General features: G+C 36.2%; 1 protein-coding gene across 1 annotated transcript; it reads right to left on the bottom strand.

Moving 5' to 3' along the window:
* Positions 1–929: 929 nt before the first annotated feature.
* On the bottom strand, positions 930–20,159 carry LOC106717152 (acyl-coenzyme A thioesterase 13). Its single transcript, XM_014510880.2, has 4 exons — positions 19,873–20,159; positions 17,863–18,050; positions 17,258–17,385; positions 930–1,202 (listed from the first exon to the last, which is right to left on the bottom strand). Exons 1-4 carry the CDS (start codon positions 19,954–19,956, stop codon positions 1,009–1,011), a joined length of 594 nt encoding a protein of 197 aa, XP_014366366.1. The 5' UTR covers positions 19,957–20,159; the 3' UTR covers positions 930–1,008.
* Between the last annotated feature and the right edge of the window lie 326 nt (positions 20,160–20,485).

Below are 20,485 nucleotides of genomic sequence, written 5' to 3'. Positions count from 1 at the left end.
ATATAGACTAGCGCCATCTGTTAGGTGCCTGTGACAATCCGAGAAGAATACGAATTGATGGACAACTCACTCGTCCAGCCGTTTAGGCTCTAGACCACCACAAAGATACTTACATATACATACAAACCCACAAGAACATAAGAAGATACTTCCATTTAAATTTGAACATCCTGTAGATTTCAAGCTTCGGCGGTGTCTTCTGGAGCACGTGTGGCCTGCTTCCCAATGAAATACCACGATCACAGAAAACACGAGATAGGTGGAAGTAATTCCGCATTTCGTCAGATGAGAGTGTATGCCTGAAGCCAAATTCTAGTATTCTTTAACTTACCATCCTTGTCTCCCAAGGATGGAAATAAGAGGTACATTTTGCCGAAGAGGGATCGCATAGGAAGTTGAAATAGCCTCTTTCTTTGCGTCCCATTCAAAGGCAACGCAACTTTAGAGGCCGCTTTATTTTTATTTTAACCTTATTTTTGAGGTTATCAGTCATATCTTTATTTTAAGAAAATCTATAAACCCTTATAGTCGTAGCTTTTGAACGAAGCAACTTTTGTTGATATGTTGGTTGAAATTATCTTATTTTCGGCCAAGGAATATGTGATTTTCTTTTGGTCAGTAACATTTTTCTTACTCTCAAAAGTAACATGCGAATAAATAAAAGCCAGGAATTTAATTATCTTTTTTTTTATTTTCCAACTACACTCTATAGATCAAGCTTAGAAGAGTAATAGTAACAAATACATACAAAAACAATGAATGTTAAATTACAACTTAATGTTAGAAAGATTAATAACAACGTAATTAAGTACATAACGTCAACAATAAACTAAGTTATATAATTCAAAATTATTTAACTTGTTATTAATAAAATATATTAAGGACAATTCAAAATTGTTTAACTAGAGAGAGAATTCATCAGTTACGGTGTCTACACTACGAAGTGAATTTCAATTGAATGAAATTTACAATCAACTACATGTTGTCTACGAACGTTGATCCGTCGGCTTACTCGCTATCTGACAGATCTCCGTGCTGTGCGCGCATCTGGGTAGCAGCTCTGCCCAGAAGGCGGTTGGCGCGAGCCACGCGATTAGCAAGTGCGCCAGACGCCGCCATTGCAGCGCTGCTGTACTTCCAGCGCTCGCGGGCACCTTCAGCTCCCACAGGATTCTCGGGGCGATCGTCCGGCCAGGTGATTCCTTGTAAGCACAAATAGAAAAAAAAAAGTTCAGTCGCAGAAACAACAAAGATTACGAGTTCAAATGTCACATTCGCATAACATTTCCGAAAGAAAGTTTAATAGTATTAGAATTTACTTTAGTACCTTATACCAAAATATTAAAAAGAACCGGTATTATTATTACATTTAGTGTTGATTATAAAGTAATAGCTATTGCAATTAATTAGATCCTTTTTCAAAATCTTATAACTATATTACACTAAGTAAAATAAAACATATAAGTTTAAAGCGTAAACTAAATCATGCTATACTCACAAATAATTAGAGCAGTAGAGTTGAGTGCACAGTCGCTCGCATCACAAGGAGATAAATCTTGGTGACGATTTGACACAGGACAGACATACAAACCGATGTCCCTCAATGACTATAGTAAGTAAGTCATCAAGGGACATCGGTTGATAAGACTGCTGTATTTATCTTGAGTTTGAAGACGTTCCCCCCCGTGAATCTTCTTTGATGGTTCCTATTAAAAAACTTGCACATCAAATTACATACTAAAACATGCATACACGAACAAACATAGATACTACTAAAACAAAATAATAATATAAAAAAAGACTTTATGCTAATTCCAACAACAGGTGCATTTTTAAATGCTATACTTAGCAAAAAAATAACAAATTAGGATAAAAAGTAATAATTAGTGAAGACGTTGGCTCGGATTTAACACACAACAGACATACTAACCGATGTCCCTAATGACTTTCGTCATCTAAGGACATCGGTTGATACGGCTGCTGTATTTATCTTGGGTCTTCTTGATGAAAACTTCGCCGTTTTTGTATCTTCAATGTTGGTTCCAGCCGAATGTACGATGTGGAGTTGACAGACCAGACATACTAACCGATGTCCCTAATGACTTTCGTCATCTAAGGACATCGGTTGATACGGCTGCTGTATTTATCTTGGGTCTTCTTGATGAAAACTTCGCCGTTTTTGTATCTTCAATGTTGGTTCCAGCCGAATGTACGATGTGGAGTTGACAGACCAGACATACTAACCGATGTCCCTAATGACTTTTGTCATCTAAGGACATCGGTTGATACGGCTGCTGTATTTATCTTGGGTCTTCATGATGAAAACTTCGCCGGTCTTGTATCTTCAACGTTGGTTCCAGCTGAATGTACGATGTGGAGTTGACAGACCAGACATACTAACCGATGTCCCTCGATGACTATAGTATGAAAGTCATCGAAGGACATCGGTTGATACGGCTGCTGTATTTATCTTGAATCTTGATGCTGAAAACTTCGCCGTTCTTGTATCTTCAATGTTGGTTCCACCGAATGTACGATGTGGAGTTGACAGACCAGACATACTAACCGATGTCCCTAATGACTTTCGTCATCTAAGGACATCGGTTGATACGGCTGCTGTATTTATCTTGGGTCTTCATGATGAAAACTTCGCCGTTCTTGTATCTTCAACGTTGGTTCCAGCCGAATGTACGATGTGGAGTTGACAGACCAGACATACTAACCGATGTCCCTCGATGACTATAGTATGAAAGTCATCGAAGGACATCGGTTGATACGGCTGCTGTATTTATCTTGGGTCTTCTTGATGAAAACTTCGCCGTTTTTGTACATTCAACGTAGGTTCCAGCCGAATGTACGATGTGGAGTTGACAGACCAAACAAACTAACCGATGTCCCTCGATGACTATAGTATGAAAGTCATCGAAGGACATCGGTTGATACGGCAGCTGTATTTATCTTGGGCCTTCTTGATGAAAACTTCGCCGTTCTTGTATCTTCAACGTTGGTTCCAGCCGAATGTACGATGTGGAGTTGACAGACCAGACATACTAACCGATGTCCCTAATGACTTTCGTCATCTAAGGACATCGGTTGATACGGCTGCTGTATTTATCTTGGGTCTTCATGATGAAAACTTCGCCGTTCTTGTATCTTCAACGTTGGTTCCAGCCGAATGTACGATGTGGAGGTGACAGACCAGACATACTAACCGATGTCCCTAATGACTTTCGTCATCTAAGGACATCGGTTGATACGGCTGCTGTATTTATCTTGGGTCTTCTTGATGAAAACTTCGCCGTTCTTGTATCTTCAATGTTGGTTCCAGCCGAATGTACGATGTGGAGTTGACAGACCAGACATACTAACCGATGTCCCTAATGACTTTCGTCATCTAAGGACACCGGTTGATACGGCTGCTGTATTTATCTTGGGTCTTCATGATGAAAACTTCGCCGGTCTTGTGTCTTCAACGTTGGTTCCAGCCGAATGTACGATGTGGAGTTGACAGACCAGACATACTAACCGATGTCCCTAATGACTTTCGTCATCTAAGGACACCGGTTGATACGGCTGCTGTATTTATCTTGGGTCTTCTTGATGAAAACTTCGCCGTTCTTGTATCTTCAATGTTGGTTCCAGCCGAATGTACGATGTGGAGTTGACAGACCAGACATACTAACCGATGTCCCTAATGACTTTCGTCATCTAAGGACATCGGTTGATACGGCTGCTGTATTTATCTTGGGCCTTCTTGATGAAAACTTCGCCGTTCTTGTAACTTCAATGTTGGTTCCAGCTGAATGTACGATGTGAAGTTGACAGACCAGACATACTAACCGATGTCCCTCGATGACTATAGTATGAAAGTCATCGAAGGACATCGGTTGATACGGCTGCTGTATTTATCTTGGGTCTTCTTGATGAAAACTTCGCCGTTCTTGTATCTTCAATGTTGGTTCCAGCCGAATGTACGATGTGGAGTTGACAGACCAGACATACTAACCGATGTCCCTCGATGACTATAGTATGAAAGTCATCGAAGGACATCGGTTGATACGGCTGCTGTATTTATCTTGGGTCTTCTTGATGAAAACTTCGCCGTTCTTGTATCTTCAATGTTGGTTCCAGCCGAATGTACGATGTGAAGTTGACAGACCAGACATACTAACCGATGTCCCTCGATGACTATAGTATGAAAGTCATCGAAGGACATCGGTTGATACGGCTGCTGTATTTATCTTGGGTCTTCTTGATGAAAACTTCGCCGTTCTTGTATCTTCAATGTTGGTTCCAGCCGAATGTACGATGTGAAGTTGACAGACCAGACATACTAACCGATGTCCCTCGATGACTATAGTATGAAAGTCATCGAAGGACATCGGTTGATACGGCTGCTGTATTTATCTTGGGTCTTCTTGATGAAAACTTCGCCGTTCTTGTATCTTCAATGTTGGTTCCAGCTGAATGTACGATGTGGAGTTGACAGACCAGACATACTAACCGATGTCCCTCGATGACTATAGTATGAAAGTCATCGAAGGACATCGGTTGATACGGCTGCTGTATTTATCTTGGGTCTTCTTGATGAAAACTTCGCCGTTCTTGTATCTTCAATGTTGGTTCCAGCCGAATGTACGATGTGGAGTTGACAGACCAAACATACTAACCGATGTCCCTCGATGACTATAGTATGAAAGTCATCGAAGGACATCGGTTGATACGGCTGCTGTATTTATCTTGGGTCTTCTTGATGAAAACTTCGCCGTTCTTGTATCTTCAACGTTGGTTCCACCGAATGTTCGATGTGGAGTTGACAGACCAGACATACTAACCGATGTCCCTAATGACTTTCGTCATCTAAGGACATCGGTTGATACGGCTGCTGTATTTATCTTGGGCCTTCTGGATGAAAACTTCGCCGTTCTTGTATCTTCAATGTTGGTTCCAGCTGAATGTACGATGTGAAGTTGACAGACCAGACATACTAACCGATGTCCCTCGATGACTATAGTATGAAAGTCATCGAAGGACATCGGTTGATACGGCTGCTGTATTTATCTTGGGTCTTCTTAATGAAATCTTCGCCGTTCTTGTATCTTCAATGTTGGTTCCAGCCGAATGTACGATGTGGAGTTGACAGACCAGACATACTAACCGATGTCCCTAATGACTTTCGTCATCTAAGGACATCGGTTGATACGGCTGCTGTATTTATCTTGAATCTTGATGCTGAAAACTTCGCCGTTCTTGTATCTTCAATGTTGGTTCCAGCCGAATGTACGATGTGGAGTTGACAGACCAAACATACTAACCGATGTCCCTCGATGACTATAGTATGAAAGTCATCGAAGGACATCGGTTAATACGGCTGCTGTATTTGTCTTGGGTCTTCTTGATGAAAACTTCGCCGTTCTTGTATCTTGAATGTTGGTTCCAGCCGAATGTACGATGTGGAGTTGACAGACCAGACATACTAACCGATGTCCCTAATGACTTTCGTCATCTAAGGACATCGGTTGATACGGCTGCTGTATTTATCTTGGGTCTTCTTGATGAAAACTTCGCCGTTCTTGTATCTTCAATGTTGGTTCCAGCTGAATGTACGATGTGGAGTTGACAGACCAGACATACTAACCGATGTCCCTCGATGACTATAGTATGAAAGTCATCGAAGGACATCGGTTAATACGGCTGCTGTATTTGTCTTGGGTCTTCTTGATGAAAACTTCGCCGTTCTTGTATCTTGAATGTTGGTTCCAGCCGAATGTACGATGTGGAGTTGACAGACCAGACATACTAACCGATGTCCCTAATGACTTTCGTCATCTAAGGACATCGGTTGATACGGCTGCTGTATTTATCTTGGGCCTTCTGGATGAAAACTTCGCCGTTCTTGTATCTTCAATGTTGGTTCCAGCTGAATGTACGATGTGGAGTTGACAGACCAGACATACTAACCGATGTCCCTCGATGACTATAGTATGAAAGTCATCGAAGGACATCGGTTGATACGGCTGCTGTATTTATCTTGAATCTTGATGCTGAAAACTCCGCAGTTCTTGAATCTTCAATGTTGGTTCCAGCCGAATGTACGATGTGGAGTTGACAGACCAGACATACTAACCGATGTCCCTCGATGACTATAGTATGAAAGTCATCGAAGGACATCGGTTGATACGGCTGCTGTATTTATCTTGATCTTGATGCTGAAAACTTCGCCGTTCTTGTATCTTCAATGTTGGTTCCAGCCGAATGTACGATGTGGAGTTGACAGACCAGACATACTAACCGATGTCCCTAATGACTTTCGTCATCTAAGGACATCGGTTGATACGGCTGCTGTATTTATCTTGGGCCTTCTGGATGAAAACTTCGCCGTTCTTGTATCTTCAATGTTGGTTCCAGCTGAATGTACGATGTGGAGTTGACAGACCAGACATACTAACCGATGTCCCTCGATGACTATAGTATGAAAGTCATCGAAGGACATCGGTTAATACGGCTGCTGTATTTGTCTTGGGTCTTCTTGATGAAAACTTCGCCGTTCTTGTATCTTGAATGTTGGTTCCAGCCGAATGTACGATGTGGAGTTGACAGACCAGACATACTAACCGATGTCCCTAATGACTTTCGTCATCTAAGGACATCGGTTGATACGGCTGCTGTATTTATCTTGGGCCTTCTGGATGAAAACTTCGCCGTTCTTGTATCTTCAATGTTGGTTCCAGCTGAATGTACGATGTGGAGTTGACAGACCAGACATACTAACCGATGTCCCTCGATGACTATAGTATGAAAGTCATCGAAGGACATCGGTTGATACGGCTGCTGTATTTATCTTGATCTTGATGCTGAAAACTTCGCCGTTCTTGTATCTTCAATGTTGGTTCCAGCCGAATGTACGATGTGGAGTTGACAGACCAGACATACTAACCGATGTCCCTAATGAGTTTTGTCATCTAAGGACATCGGTTGATACGGCTGCTGTATTTATCTTGAATCTTGATGCTGAAAACTCCGTAGTTCTTGTATCTTCAATGTTGGTTCCAGCCGAATGTACGATGTGGAGTTGACAGACCAGACATACTAACCGATGTCCCTCGATGACTATAGTATGAAAGTCATCAAGGGACATCGGTTAATACGGCTGCTGTATTTATCTTGAATCTTTATGAAGATAACTTCGCCGTTCTTGTATCTTCAATGTTGGTTCCAGCCGAATGTACGATGCGGAGTTGACAGACCAGACATACTAACCGATGTCCCTCGATGACTATAGTATGAAAGTCATCAAGGGACATCGGTTAATACGGCTGCTGTACTTATCTTGAATCTTGATGAAGATAACTTCGCCGTTCTTGTATCTTCAATGTTGGTTCCAGCCGAATGTACGATGTGGAGTTGACAGACCAAACATACTAACCGATGTCCCTCGATGACTATAGTATAAAAGTCATCAAGGGACATCGGTTGTTACGGCTGCTGTATTTATCTTGAGGTATTATATCGAATAGTTCTTCATTGATCTCTCTAAGTCGGTCCCTCATTTCTGAGGATCGTGGTCAGCATGTGTAGGGTTACATCTGGAGCGGATGATATGCCTCCACTGGTTCCTGTCCAGTGCGTCTTTCACAACGGTGTAAAATTTTGTGGACGACATCTTCTAGACTTGTCGGTCCATTTTGTTGGTGAGCGGCCGTGATCTTTTTCCCGCAGTGTTGCCAACGACAATCAGTTTATGTAGACTTTCGTCTCCTCTTCGCATTGTGTGGCCGAAGTGGTAAGAATGCGTTATTGGCATATAATCTCCAGTACCACATCTCGAATGCATCAATCCTCTGTCTCTCGCGGGCTGGGATTGTCCACGTCTCCACTCCATACAAAAGATAAGGAATACCAAAGCTAGTATCAGTCTGATTTTGGTTTTGATACCGATTCCTCTTTTCTTCCATAAGTCGATTTACCGGGCCATCGCATCTTTAGCCATACCGATTCGCCTTTTTATCTCGGGAGCACACTTGCCTTCATTATCAATTTGGGATCCCAGGTATATGTAGCGATCGACGACATTAATGCCAGGAATGTTGCCGGTGACATTTGTTAAGTTTCCGGCTCGATTCTATATTAACACATTAGTCTTTGCTCTGTTTACGACGAGACCGATGTTGGCGCTTCCCGATTCAAGTCTTTGAAACAGTTCCGTCATTTCTTCCCTTGATGTCGCCAGGAAAATATTGTAATAGGCATATCTGAGGTTCGTAACCTTAAAATACACTGGAACTTTACCGAATCAAACTGAGCAAGAAATAGATAAGACATTGATAATGTTATATACGCCCAATAATATGCACCTGAATATGAAAAAAATTATAACTATAATGGCATTAAAAAAAACAAATACAAGCAACATGAAATTAATGCAGAACAGACATACTAACCGATGTCTCTAAATGGCTATAATATATGTATAAGTCATCAAGGACATCGGTTGATACGGCTGCTGTATTTATCTTGAGTCTTGATGTCGTAGACGACGTCTTCCATCTTCATTGAGGGTCCATCAAATCATGATAAAGAATGTTGTTAGAAATTAATGTAAATTAAAGAAATTATTCAGTTAATGCTTCAGGTGGGATGTGAATCACATACCTTTGAACGGTCGGACTTGGGCTTTTCCCAAAGTGGGAATTGGGAAAGTCCTTCGTCCAACCGTACACAAGTAGTATCTTCTCCGAATTCTTCATTAATTAAATTAATCTTGCAGTACATAATTTAGGAAAATCACAATATCTTTATTTTGACGGTAAACTATATTACCTAAAAATGTAATATACTTAAAACTTAAATTTCATTCTAGACAAATCATATACAAAAATCTAAATTAATTCTTGATAAAATGAATTATTAACAATGATTTTTCTTAAGTAAAGTCATTGAATAATTTCACTTTTCAGTACCACTATTTAGTTATTCTATTAGCAAAATCGGATCATTTGTTACCCATATTGAGTAATTAGTACAGTCAGCTTCATAAATATAGTGGCAGTCAAGATATCCAAATATATAGGAACACCTAAAGTGATCAATTATATAAGTACAACCAAAGTCATCAAATTAATTGAAGCATCCACTCTGCTCAAAAAGATCGAAGCGTTCACATCGTCATATATATGAGTACATTCAAAGTTCCCATAATTATAGTAACAGACAGAGCGTCAATAGTAACGAAGCATCGAAAGTATGCAAAAATATCGTAACATTAGACAAAATTGAACTCTATCTCTATTCACTTAAGATACACTTTGAAATATACTACTTCTGTTAAATTCATTTGACGCTTTGTATCAACATAATAGGTTGTCTAATAAGTTCGTTCCGATTTTTAATAGGTAGCTTAGAATAGACCCGAATATATTACAATTATTGAAAACATATGACATGTTTAGATAACACATCTATATATATAAAAGAAAGTCGTGTTAGTTACACTATTTATAACTCAAGAACGGCTGGATCGATTTGACTGAAAATTGGTGGGCAGGTAGCTTAGAACGAGGAACGGACGTAGGATAATTTTTACCCCGTTTTCTATTTTTTATTCCGCGCGGACGGAGTCGCGGGTAAAAGCTAGTACATACTAAACGAGGATAACTTCAGCCATATTTTCTATCAGTTTTATAAAAACTGATTCACTTAATTTTTGCCGAAATACATAAGACGTTTTGCAATAAAATCGAACAAATATAATTTAAAAGACGTATTCCAAAAATTAGGGCCTTTAAAACTTCCCTTAAAAATGGGCACGAACTTATCGGACAACCCAACATTTTTCTTCTTATTATTATAAAGTTTAAAATTTATAAATTGACGATACATGACAGATACCTAATCTATATATATATATATAAAAGAAAGTCGTGTTAGTTACACTGTTTATAACTCAAGATCGGTCAAACTGATTTAGCTGAAAATTGATGGGGAGATAGCTTAGAACTAGGAGACGGACATAGGAACTTTTTATCTTGTGAGCATTTTTTTTTATTCCGCGCGGACGAAGTCGCGGGTAAAAGCTAGTAAGTAATATCAAATTTTACTCTGTCACAATATGTGCTAGTTTCAGTAATTTTCTATTTTCGCCGCAGTACGTAAGTTTAATGGTTCGAATCCCAGGCTTACAAGGTTTTTATTTTTCAATATTATCAATCACATATAGAGCTTGTTTTTTTAATGAAAAGGAAAAATCTGGTAATGTACTTAGAATATGTTTTTTACTTAACAAAAACAATTTTAAATTTTTATTTTTGGGGTATTAAATATTTATATAAAATTAATAACGATTAGGTTCGGCCATCTCGGAATAAAGCGAGTGGGCGGAGAGTGTTTTCACTTGTCATTGCGGTCATTGAAATTGAATTCTACTCGTATATCCTTGAAATACACTTTGAAAGTATACAAATTCTGTTAAATTAATTGACAATTTGTATCAAAATATTTTTCTCTTACTGTTAGGTATCTTCAGTCCGGTTGCAGTAGAATTTTCCAAGCATAGATTATTACACGTATTCGATGTCGCCAGTGGCATAGTCCGCGCGGAATTAAATGACGAAACTTACAATAACAAACGTGAACAATAAAAAAACATGCTAATGACGACTCGGTTAAAAAAAGGGACAAGGAATATTGTGGTTCCTTAATTTTCAAAGATGTCGTATTCGACTACTATTGTAACCAATAATTGTTGCGATAAAGTTCAATTTTATATAACGCTTTGATAATAAAATTAAAAACCTTAAAAAATGTAAAAAAAAGTTTGGGATTCGAATCGCCAAAACTGCGTATTACAGCGAACAGTTAAGCCGTAAGGCAAAACTGGCATATATGGTGACAAATTAAAATTTGATATTGCTTATCTATTTAGTATCTGTCATGCGGGACGTAAACTTGTAGTAAATAGCAAAAAAATGTTTTGATTATAAAATGTCAAATGAATTTAACAGAAGTAGTATATTTCAAAGTGTATCTTAAGTGAATAGAGACAGAGTTCAATTTTGTCTAATGTTACGATATTTTTGCATACTTTCGATGCTTCGTTACTATTGACGCTCTGTCTGTTACTATAATTATGGGCACTTTGAATGTACTCATATATATGACGATGTGAACGCTTCGATCTTTTTGAGCAGAGTGGATGCTTCAATTAATTTGATGACTTTGGTTGTACTTATATAATTGATCACTTTAGGTGTTCCTATATATTTGGATATCTTGACTGCCACTATATTTATGAAGCTGACTGTACAACATCATAACGTCCCTTAGCTAACAACACCGCAAAGTCATTTTTATCAACTTTACAGGAAACTGTATATCTATATATATAAAAGAAAGTCGTGTTAGTTACACCACTTATAGCTCAAGAACGGCTGAATCGATTTGACTGAAAATTGGTGGACAGGTAGCTAGGAACCAGGAAACGGACATAGGATAATTTTTACTCCGTTTTCTATTTTTTATTCCGCGCGGACGGAGTCGCGGGTAAAAGCTAGTTTAAAATAATCGGTGATTTTTTTTAGTAATTTCTAAATAAATACGTTATTTATTTATTAAGAAACGATTTTTTTTTTATAGATTTACTCTATTTTAACTTTTTGACTATATTTCTTTAACTTTCAATTATCATGTGATGACCTGTTAGACGCGGAGTGAGCAGCTCCATCTAATGGCATTAAAGTGTGAAAAACGCCAATTTTCGACTTAAGCGGTGTTGTAAGCTAAGTGACGATAAAGGTATCAAATATGGCAGACGGCCATTTTGGATTAAATCGCAGTGTTCCGTACTCTACAGGTTAAGCCTTTTCATTTCATTTCCATGTTGGTTATACAAAAGTGTCCGTAATTTGTAGTCGCGACCATGACGGATTTATTATGTATATGTTACAGTCATATTGCATAATCCGCCGTATTACATTACGGCTAGTTATTATAAAAAACAGGGCCGTTTTGAAATGAAGCGGTTCAACGAGTAGCCGGATTGAATGCGGCTGAATAATAAACCGCCGGAATGTATTCTGCGTCACAAGACATTCAACACTAGGCTAACCACAATGTAATAATATTAAAAAGACTGAATAAGGAAATTCGTAGATTTTTAGTTATTGAATAAATAAAATTAGTATTTTAGGTTAGATTTTCCACTACTTTTGAGGTTTTTTAATAAATGGCCAAAGGCTTTATCTTATACAGTCTCACGTCATGTATTTACTTCACTAAATTTAAAAAATACTCTATTTAATTCGATTAAAGTTTTTTAAACCAAATATACTATTTATTTTAGTTTTTATCGCGATGTTATTTTAAATTGATTAAAAAATAAAAAAAATTGACGGAATGCAAAACGCAGGTCACAGAACCGAATCCGTCAACCCCGACTCCACGTGGTACTTTCTGCCCTACCCCTAGAGTTTATGAAAAGCCGGAGGCACGGAGGGTGAGCAGCCCTCGCCTTGGTGCGCTGAGGGGCTGCTCATACCATAGCGCCGGAGCCGTTGCAAATATCTCTTGATAGGGAACCAAATTCTGCCCATTTCATATGGTTGTTTAAAATAAGTAGGCCACTTATTAAAAAAAACTGTCAAAGTTACGTCAAAAGAAGTCGAAAATCTAACCTATAATACGAATTTTATTTATTCAATAACTAAAAAACTACTAATTTTCGCAACTTTTAACTTTGGCTAGTAAGCCCTTAGATATAACTCTTTTCGTCATAAATGTTCAAGCCGCCGACTTGCTTATTCCTGATCTAAAGTTTTACGTTTATTTTGTGATTAATAAAACTGATTTTCATTTTAAACATTGTTTCATTTTGTAAGTATGGTAACCCTAGAGATTAAGTATTAGTAAGATGCGGCTAAACGTGGGCCGCCTTATTGAAGAACGATCGGAATGTCAATCCGGCTACTCATTGAACGGCCGCATTACGAAACGCCCCTGTTTTTGATAACAGCTAGCCGTAATGTGAAACGGCGGATTATACAATGTGCCTGCGACATTTATACTGAACTCTAGTAGTCAAGCCTTTATTAAATACCCATGTTGAGGGTCTGATGCAAAATAACTCGTCCGTCATTTTCTGACCGCGGCCATCTCCTATTTACAATGACAATGAATGGAAAAAAATTATATTTTCGTCGGGCCTAAAAGTGTATACCAAATTTTATCGAAAATATATCTAAGGGAAGTCTTACTTTTCGTCTAAAGACCAGTATACCTGTTGGCCGAAGCTTGCCGAGTGAAGGCGAATACCAACGTATTGGCAGTACAAACGCATTGCTTGCTTATGCTCGGCATCGCACGCGCCAACATTTGCGCGCTCAAGCACATGCACAAGCGTCAACGTATATAGCTTATTTGGCGTAGCTTATCCCGACTCACAGGTGCTCGGGACCACTTGCCTCACTTCAGAGCGGTATCGGTTTTATTGCACAAATCAAAGGTGCTAGCTCTTGGCCAATGGTGTCTACACGTTTGTCCGTGCTCCAGTAGAAATTAATCACTTATCTAAATTGGTAACTTGCATTGGTGTTTGATAGACTTGCCAAATGTATATACAGTAGTATTTGACTTGTAGTAATTTGTCTACTCTCGCGTTGGCCCTCACTCGGCAAGCTCGACCAATATGTATAGTCGGCTTAATAGAGTAACTGAATAAGACAATACACATTTTGAAGGGTCGATTAAATAATAATAAAGTACGATAAAATAATAAATTAGTTAAATATTATTTAACTATAGTTTAAGTACAATTTGAAATATGTTATATTGGTCCTTTGCATTTCAAGAAATCATTTATATTCATAACTATGGATTGCCTCAAAATAAATGTAAGTAAACAAAGAAACATTCCCATAATATTCATAATACTATGGTATATCAGTTTTATTGTACATTTACAATCTCACATCTAAAGATTTCTTAAGATATTTGCTAAAATGAATCAATAAATTCTTTTATAGGAGATTTAAATAACACATTTAAAAGTAACACACAGGTACAGTTTAATCGATAATATTCATACTGGAAGAAAACATTAACTTGTTCATTACTCGTATACAGAAATCAAAATGTGTTTTGGATTGGAATCTAGTATGGCACCATACCAAAACCTTAACCATAGTTTTTCTGTGTAATGATTTACAGATTTTGTAAATGTTTGATTATTATAATGAAAAAGATAATATCGTGTGTAACAAGTAACGCCTATGAAGTACGGAATTAATTTGTATGATGATTAATATCGTACTTAATGGAAGGGTGTCATAGTGTCGCACCGTACGCGACTAACGAACAACTATGAACTATCGAGCATCTGTCTTGTAATAAAATTAATCGAAAAAATAAGTTATGTAATTTAAGTATATTTCTATATAACAGTTACTCATATTTTCCAAAATCACAACACTTTATCTCACATTTACCAAAATAACAAAAAAAAAAGACAGATATCGTAATGGCCGCTACGTACGGAAACGGGATGTGCCTCAGGCGTGGGCACTGATTCAACGAAGTTGTTGAATCAACCCTTAATCACTCTTCAACGATCCAACCGTGGACCTTTTTTTTATTTAAATAGTTCAACGCAAATTTACGAATAAATCAATGATCGTTTTTTTTTCTCCGCCAGTCTTCAAGTCTTTATTTATTGGATGTACGATTAACTAGTTGACGAAAACAACTAGTTTTTCGTCGAGTTGCAAAAAGCAATTTAATTTTTTCGTTTCGTTGGCATCAAAATTGTCAACGACCCGTCCCTAGTGCCTCCGTTTAAAGTTTGACCAAAAATATAACAACCCTATGATGAGGGCGCCACAATCTTCATTGATATTGTAACACTTCTATCTACGTCAATACGTTTAATGAAATAATATCATTTAAAAATTAAAACCAGTATAAAATACTGGATTGAACTTGTCTTCCGTTAATTGTCTATATATTTTGTCTCCGCGGCTATTAATACTTTGCAGCATACATATTAACAGGTCAAATTATCACGAATTCAAAAATTACACCACTATTATACTGTGTCTATTTAAGGTTGATTAGTTTGACAAATGACGCCTATGAAATATCGAATTAATTTTGTATGAGTATCTTGTTCATAATGAACGGTTGTCGTAGTATAGACCCGTACACCCTAACGAACAACTATGAACTGTCGAGTATAGGTCTTGTAAGAAAATTAATCGAACAAATAAGTACTATAACATAGGTATCTTTTACATTTAGTAGGTAATTATTTTCTTTTTTTTTTTATTCTATATTATACTGTTATTGCAAGTTAAAATTATTGTTAACCTTGTATTTACACTGCTTAAACTTTCATAAGTTGTACTATGATTTTCCTTTTTTTTTTTGGTTATTAATGTAAGTTACCCTACCACTACCACCTCAGTGCAGATGGTGTGAGAACAAAGGGACCTGCTAAAAACCAGCGCAGGGAGGGCCGTGGTCGTCCCTGTATCAGCTGAGCTGGCCACCTTTTGCCACATTCTTAATTTTTTTGTAATCATATTTGTTCATAAGTTAATTTATTATTTTCTTTTGTGTAGCAATAAACGATTATTCTATTCTTATTACAGTCATTATAGATTAAAATTATAAGTTAAAAAAAGCATTAAATAGTGAACACCTCAATTTTTGGTTTAATGTTTTATTTATTTATGTATTTTTGAAGAATAAAGTAAGAATAAAAAAAAACAATGTTGTATTTTAAAACCAGTAATCCCGAAATTTCGAATGCAAGTTCTATGAGAACAGCCATCTAAAATCAAAAGATTCATAACCAGTTTTACACAGCCCATCTCTAGTGAATTGTCAAACTAATCATCCTTAAATAGATTCACTATACAATTGTATACAAATACTTTGACAATTGCCCGTCAATCAACAATGTCAATGCCAGGGCAACAAATTTATATTTTAAATCAATTTTCTGTTGCCATTAAAAAAATAAGAGTTTTGTGGGTTTCTGCAACATAAAGAGTTTCTATTTCTCGGGTTAGGTTATACTTAATTTAGACTTTCAATTGAAACGAATGATATGATTTTAATATTTCAAAAACGTATCGTAAATTTTCCAATTAATAATAGTGTATTAAAGTTTTATTAAAGCTACAAAAAGTCCTTACCAAAGAAGTTAATTTAAATGGTGCCGTTTTATATTAGTCAAATATCAATATTGAATAAAATTTTATTTTATTCCGGCCATTTTTTAATTATTTATAAAGTAAATGCAACAATTAGATTTTAATTATTTAGTAAATCGATATCAAGATTTACGTTGCGGTTCAATACTCAATGTATTGTGACAGGTAACCTCAAAGTTGATAATTTTGTCCAATTTTCAGTATATTCCGCATAAAGACGTGAAAACAAATACATATATCTCTTTACTTATTAATCACTGTTTATTTGTGGGCCTAACTACCATACAAAAGAAATTCTCTCCTTTGAAGACACCTTTTATTATGTAAAATAAAAATCTAACCCCCAATTTTCTATTTTTTATTGAATTATACAAATTCCTTTAAAATCTTTTACATCAGATAGGCAAGTAAACTGTAGCAGCTATGGGGGCCGTCCATTAATCACGTGATGTTATTTTGACCCTACCCCTCTTTAATAAATGGTGAGGCTTAAACCAACCCTTTAGACCCTATACCTAAAATCACGTGTTTTTTTAATACAAAATTATTTTGGAAATTTTAGAATGATTAATTAAAGTAATCAGTTTTAATTAAATGAAAATAAATTTATTAATAATTAATCAGAAAAAGAGGACAGGTGCTTTATTAGAACCCCCGCGTGAAGTTTCGTGACCACACCCAGCGTAATTAATGGACGATTCCTATTAGAAACAAATGATTGTCGCTTAAATTAACAGTTATCTGAAATTCTGAAAGTTTAGGGTAGGTTTCCACTATCGAAACAAACATTTGTATATCATATATAACAAATAACATGTAGAATTTTTTGAAGATGAAGAATTTAGATGAAGAAATATTTCTACAGAACAAAATAAAAGAAAAAAAAGTTTTGCTTGTAATACATTTATTCTTGACTAGAAAAAAGGTAATAAAAATAAACAACAATATAAATAATAAAAACACTTTATAGGTAAATTCAACTACAACAACAACAAATTCATCTAAAACTAAATACAACATTCATTTACGACCTACATATTTTATATGCCTACCTGTAGCGACTAGCTCGTCGTTATCCTTGTTGCGGATCTGCACCTCGAGGAAAGCCACCTTGTTCCCCACCTTCTTGGTAACAGACTCTATCTCCAACTTGTCGCCTTCCGAAACCGTAGACAGGTAACTGAAATAACAATAATTTATCATAGATATTGGTTCCGATTAGAAAAAAAAATGTCTTTATTAGTAGAATACAGAAGACTTTAAATAAATCCAAGATGGACGACGCGAAAAAATGGCGGTGACATATTAGGATTTGATCGTTTCTTCCAGAATCCTAACGGAGATAAAGATTTTTTTTCTATCACTAAGTAATGTAGACTGTAATTGGTTGTAATTTTAAATTTTTTATAAATTCTACTTAGCATTTTACAAAGTAATTTATTGAAGCCTCTTTCAATGTCAAACAACTGCCTCTACTAGATGATAAAAGTATGTTATCACTAGAAGTCACTTTCTTTATTGCATCTTTTAGACTTATATGTATTGCTGCACATACTTGTATAAATTTTCATTATGGCACAGAAAGAAAGCAGAAGTACTGTCAATTCTTTTTGCAAAAATTAAAGAGTAGCTTTAAATTAAAAAAAAAATACCATACCTAACACTGAGATCAACGGACAGTCCACGCCCAACTGCTTGATCGCTGGCCAGCAGGGCAAAGGTTGACAGCGTGTCAACCATATGAGCAATGAACCCTCCATGCAGGGTTCCGCTCTCGTTCAGATGTTCAGAACCCACTTGGAGCTCCGATATCACAACTCCATCGCCGCATGACACCAACTTAATCTGAGAAACAATGAAAATATTTTTAATGAAAATGAAATACTAAAATAAAGGCAATCTTCATTTGTTTTCATCATTGCATATTTGCACTGTTGAATTCAAATTGTTAATAATGATCCTAAATATGTTCCTCGGTTACTTTAATTTAGATTACTTTTTTTAATGTTTGATATAGTAGACTAGAGAAGAACAAGGGCCTAGGCTTTACTAACTTAAGAGTAACTCAGAGGAAACACTGATTCGGAAACTTAAGCCCAGGACTCGGGGAGACTCGCCTCATGCTCTTATCGTACTAAGACATGTAATTTTACTAAATAGGCACCGAGTCTTCCAAATAAAGAATACTAAAGAAGTCTGAGCTTTAGCTTTATCTGTGGCTCTTATCGGATTAAATTGAAAGAATCATAGCCATCCCTAAGTCTATGTTTTCAAACTCAAAACATTTTTCAATATTTTACAACTAAATACTACTTTTTGACATCCTGCTAGATCCCTTTGCATAATCTTTGATCAATTGCTAAACTACCTTTTAACTTTACTTATATTAATACATATTGCCTAATATCATTATCTCCCTATAGTTACCAGCCACGCCCTATTTTTTCTATTGATTTTATAATTTAACTATTCTTTATTTTTGTTAAAACTTGGGAAAAAGGTTGGATAAGCATTGCTTTACTGTATGATTCCAGTGTAAAAACACCCATACAAAAATATACTGTCATCACAAATTCTTCAAATAGAATAAATGGTGCGGCAATATGCTTTTAAGGTGATTTATCACTGGAAGCGCAATGTGGGTTTTGGACTTTAAAAGCAAAGCTTTTAAAACAAAGCAAAGCAGTTTACATTATTCTTATGTCCATTACCTTCAACTGGACAATAGGATTTCTCTAATTTGCCGAAGATAAATCGGCACAAAGTTAAGGTTTCCTGTATTGATTTTTTATCCGTTCTTTGTGAAAATTAAGACTATCTGGCAAATAATTTCCATTATCACAAGCGATGACTGCACCCGATCAACATTCACAATTTGCCGATGACTTACAATTCTCTGTATGTAAATTGCGAAGTAATTCCCCTTTATTGACAAAAACTGTTCCTTTATAAAATAATCAAGCTAACTGATGTTTTAGTTGTTTGGATCAAAACTCTCAACAGTTTGGTTCTGGTCCGAACAGTTGAACCAAAGTAAATGAGTCGACTGAATCTTGTATGCCCTCGTATCTTATCTTATTAGAAAACATATACTATCTCACACTAAACCTACAATATAGTATAACAAACAAAGCCACACCCTTATAGCTTTGAAAAAAAATTAGAGCAAATGATGATTTTCCACTTCAAAGAATTTCAGTTGTATTTAAAATCATAAATCTCAGATGTCTAAGCAAGAATCATTTAATTCTGAACAAAAATGTTCTTCAAAATGGAGATCCATGTTACAGCCACGCCCTATAATGGTACACCACATCTTCCATTTGGATACATATAAATTTAATGTATAGATTAGGGTATAAGTAATTATTTAATATTCTTATTAAAGGGATGTTGAAAGATGAAACTTAAATGAAATTAGGAAATCTTTAACACAAAGACATTCATAGTGGACATTGCGCTTGTCCAAAATATGAAAAATCAATAACGGTAGAGTGCAAAAGCTATGTATATTTTAGATACACCTAGGTATATAATTGATTTTTTTGTTCATAGAATTCTACACCAGAGATTCTAGTAATGTTATAACATACAATTTTAGACAGTTTTAACATATTTTAATGAAGTAATTACATAGAATAGAAATAGAAAATATATTAATACGTACATTGCGAAGGTTTCGATCGAAGCGCTTCGAATTGACGACAGTTCTTATGAAGAGCTCGGTAATTCTTGCAAGTTTGCTACACATTTTGGCAGCAATTCAATGCAATTAAAACAGAGAATTAAATACTTTGTAGTACCCCAGGAGACAACAGGAACGAAAGAATCCCAGCCGCCAGTCGAAGCCTGGAGCAAAGTGGGAAAGTATTGATTGAATTTATAAACGGGGGATGGGGTACTTGCTACAGATATTGACAACACGCAACAAGTGTAGAATATAGATTATATAAAACGATGAAATGATTTAATATAATTCCCTGAACAGACTGGTTAAGATATATATTTAATCTCTTAAGATTTTTCTACTGTCTATATTAAAAAAAATTGTGACAAACTTCTCTGGCCCGGTGTGAGGGCGCTGCTATCGCGCTAGTTCTGTCACACGAGAAGCGCCTACTCTTTTAAAGTCAGTTATAAATGTAATAAAAAATTAGCTATAATATATGATACACAAGCTAAAACTGCTTTATTATTTTCGCACTTTAGTCCGCTAGACCAGATAAGCAGTTTGTAGTACTATTTTTCATTTTGAATTTCAATTTGCTTATAAACTATAA

The sequence above is a fragment of the Papilio machaon genome, chromosome Z (assembly GCF_912999745.1).
Source record: "Papilio machaon chromosome Z, ilPapMach1.1, whole genome shotgun sequence".
In the NCBI taxonomy this organism is placed as follows: Eukaryota; Metazoa; Arthropoda; class Insecta; order Lepidoptera; family Papilionidae; genus Papilio; species Papilio machaon.
Note: the sequence above shows the minus strand (reverse complement) of the source record. Positions and strands in the feature narration are given on the sequence as shown.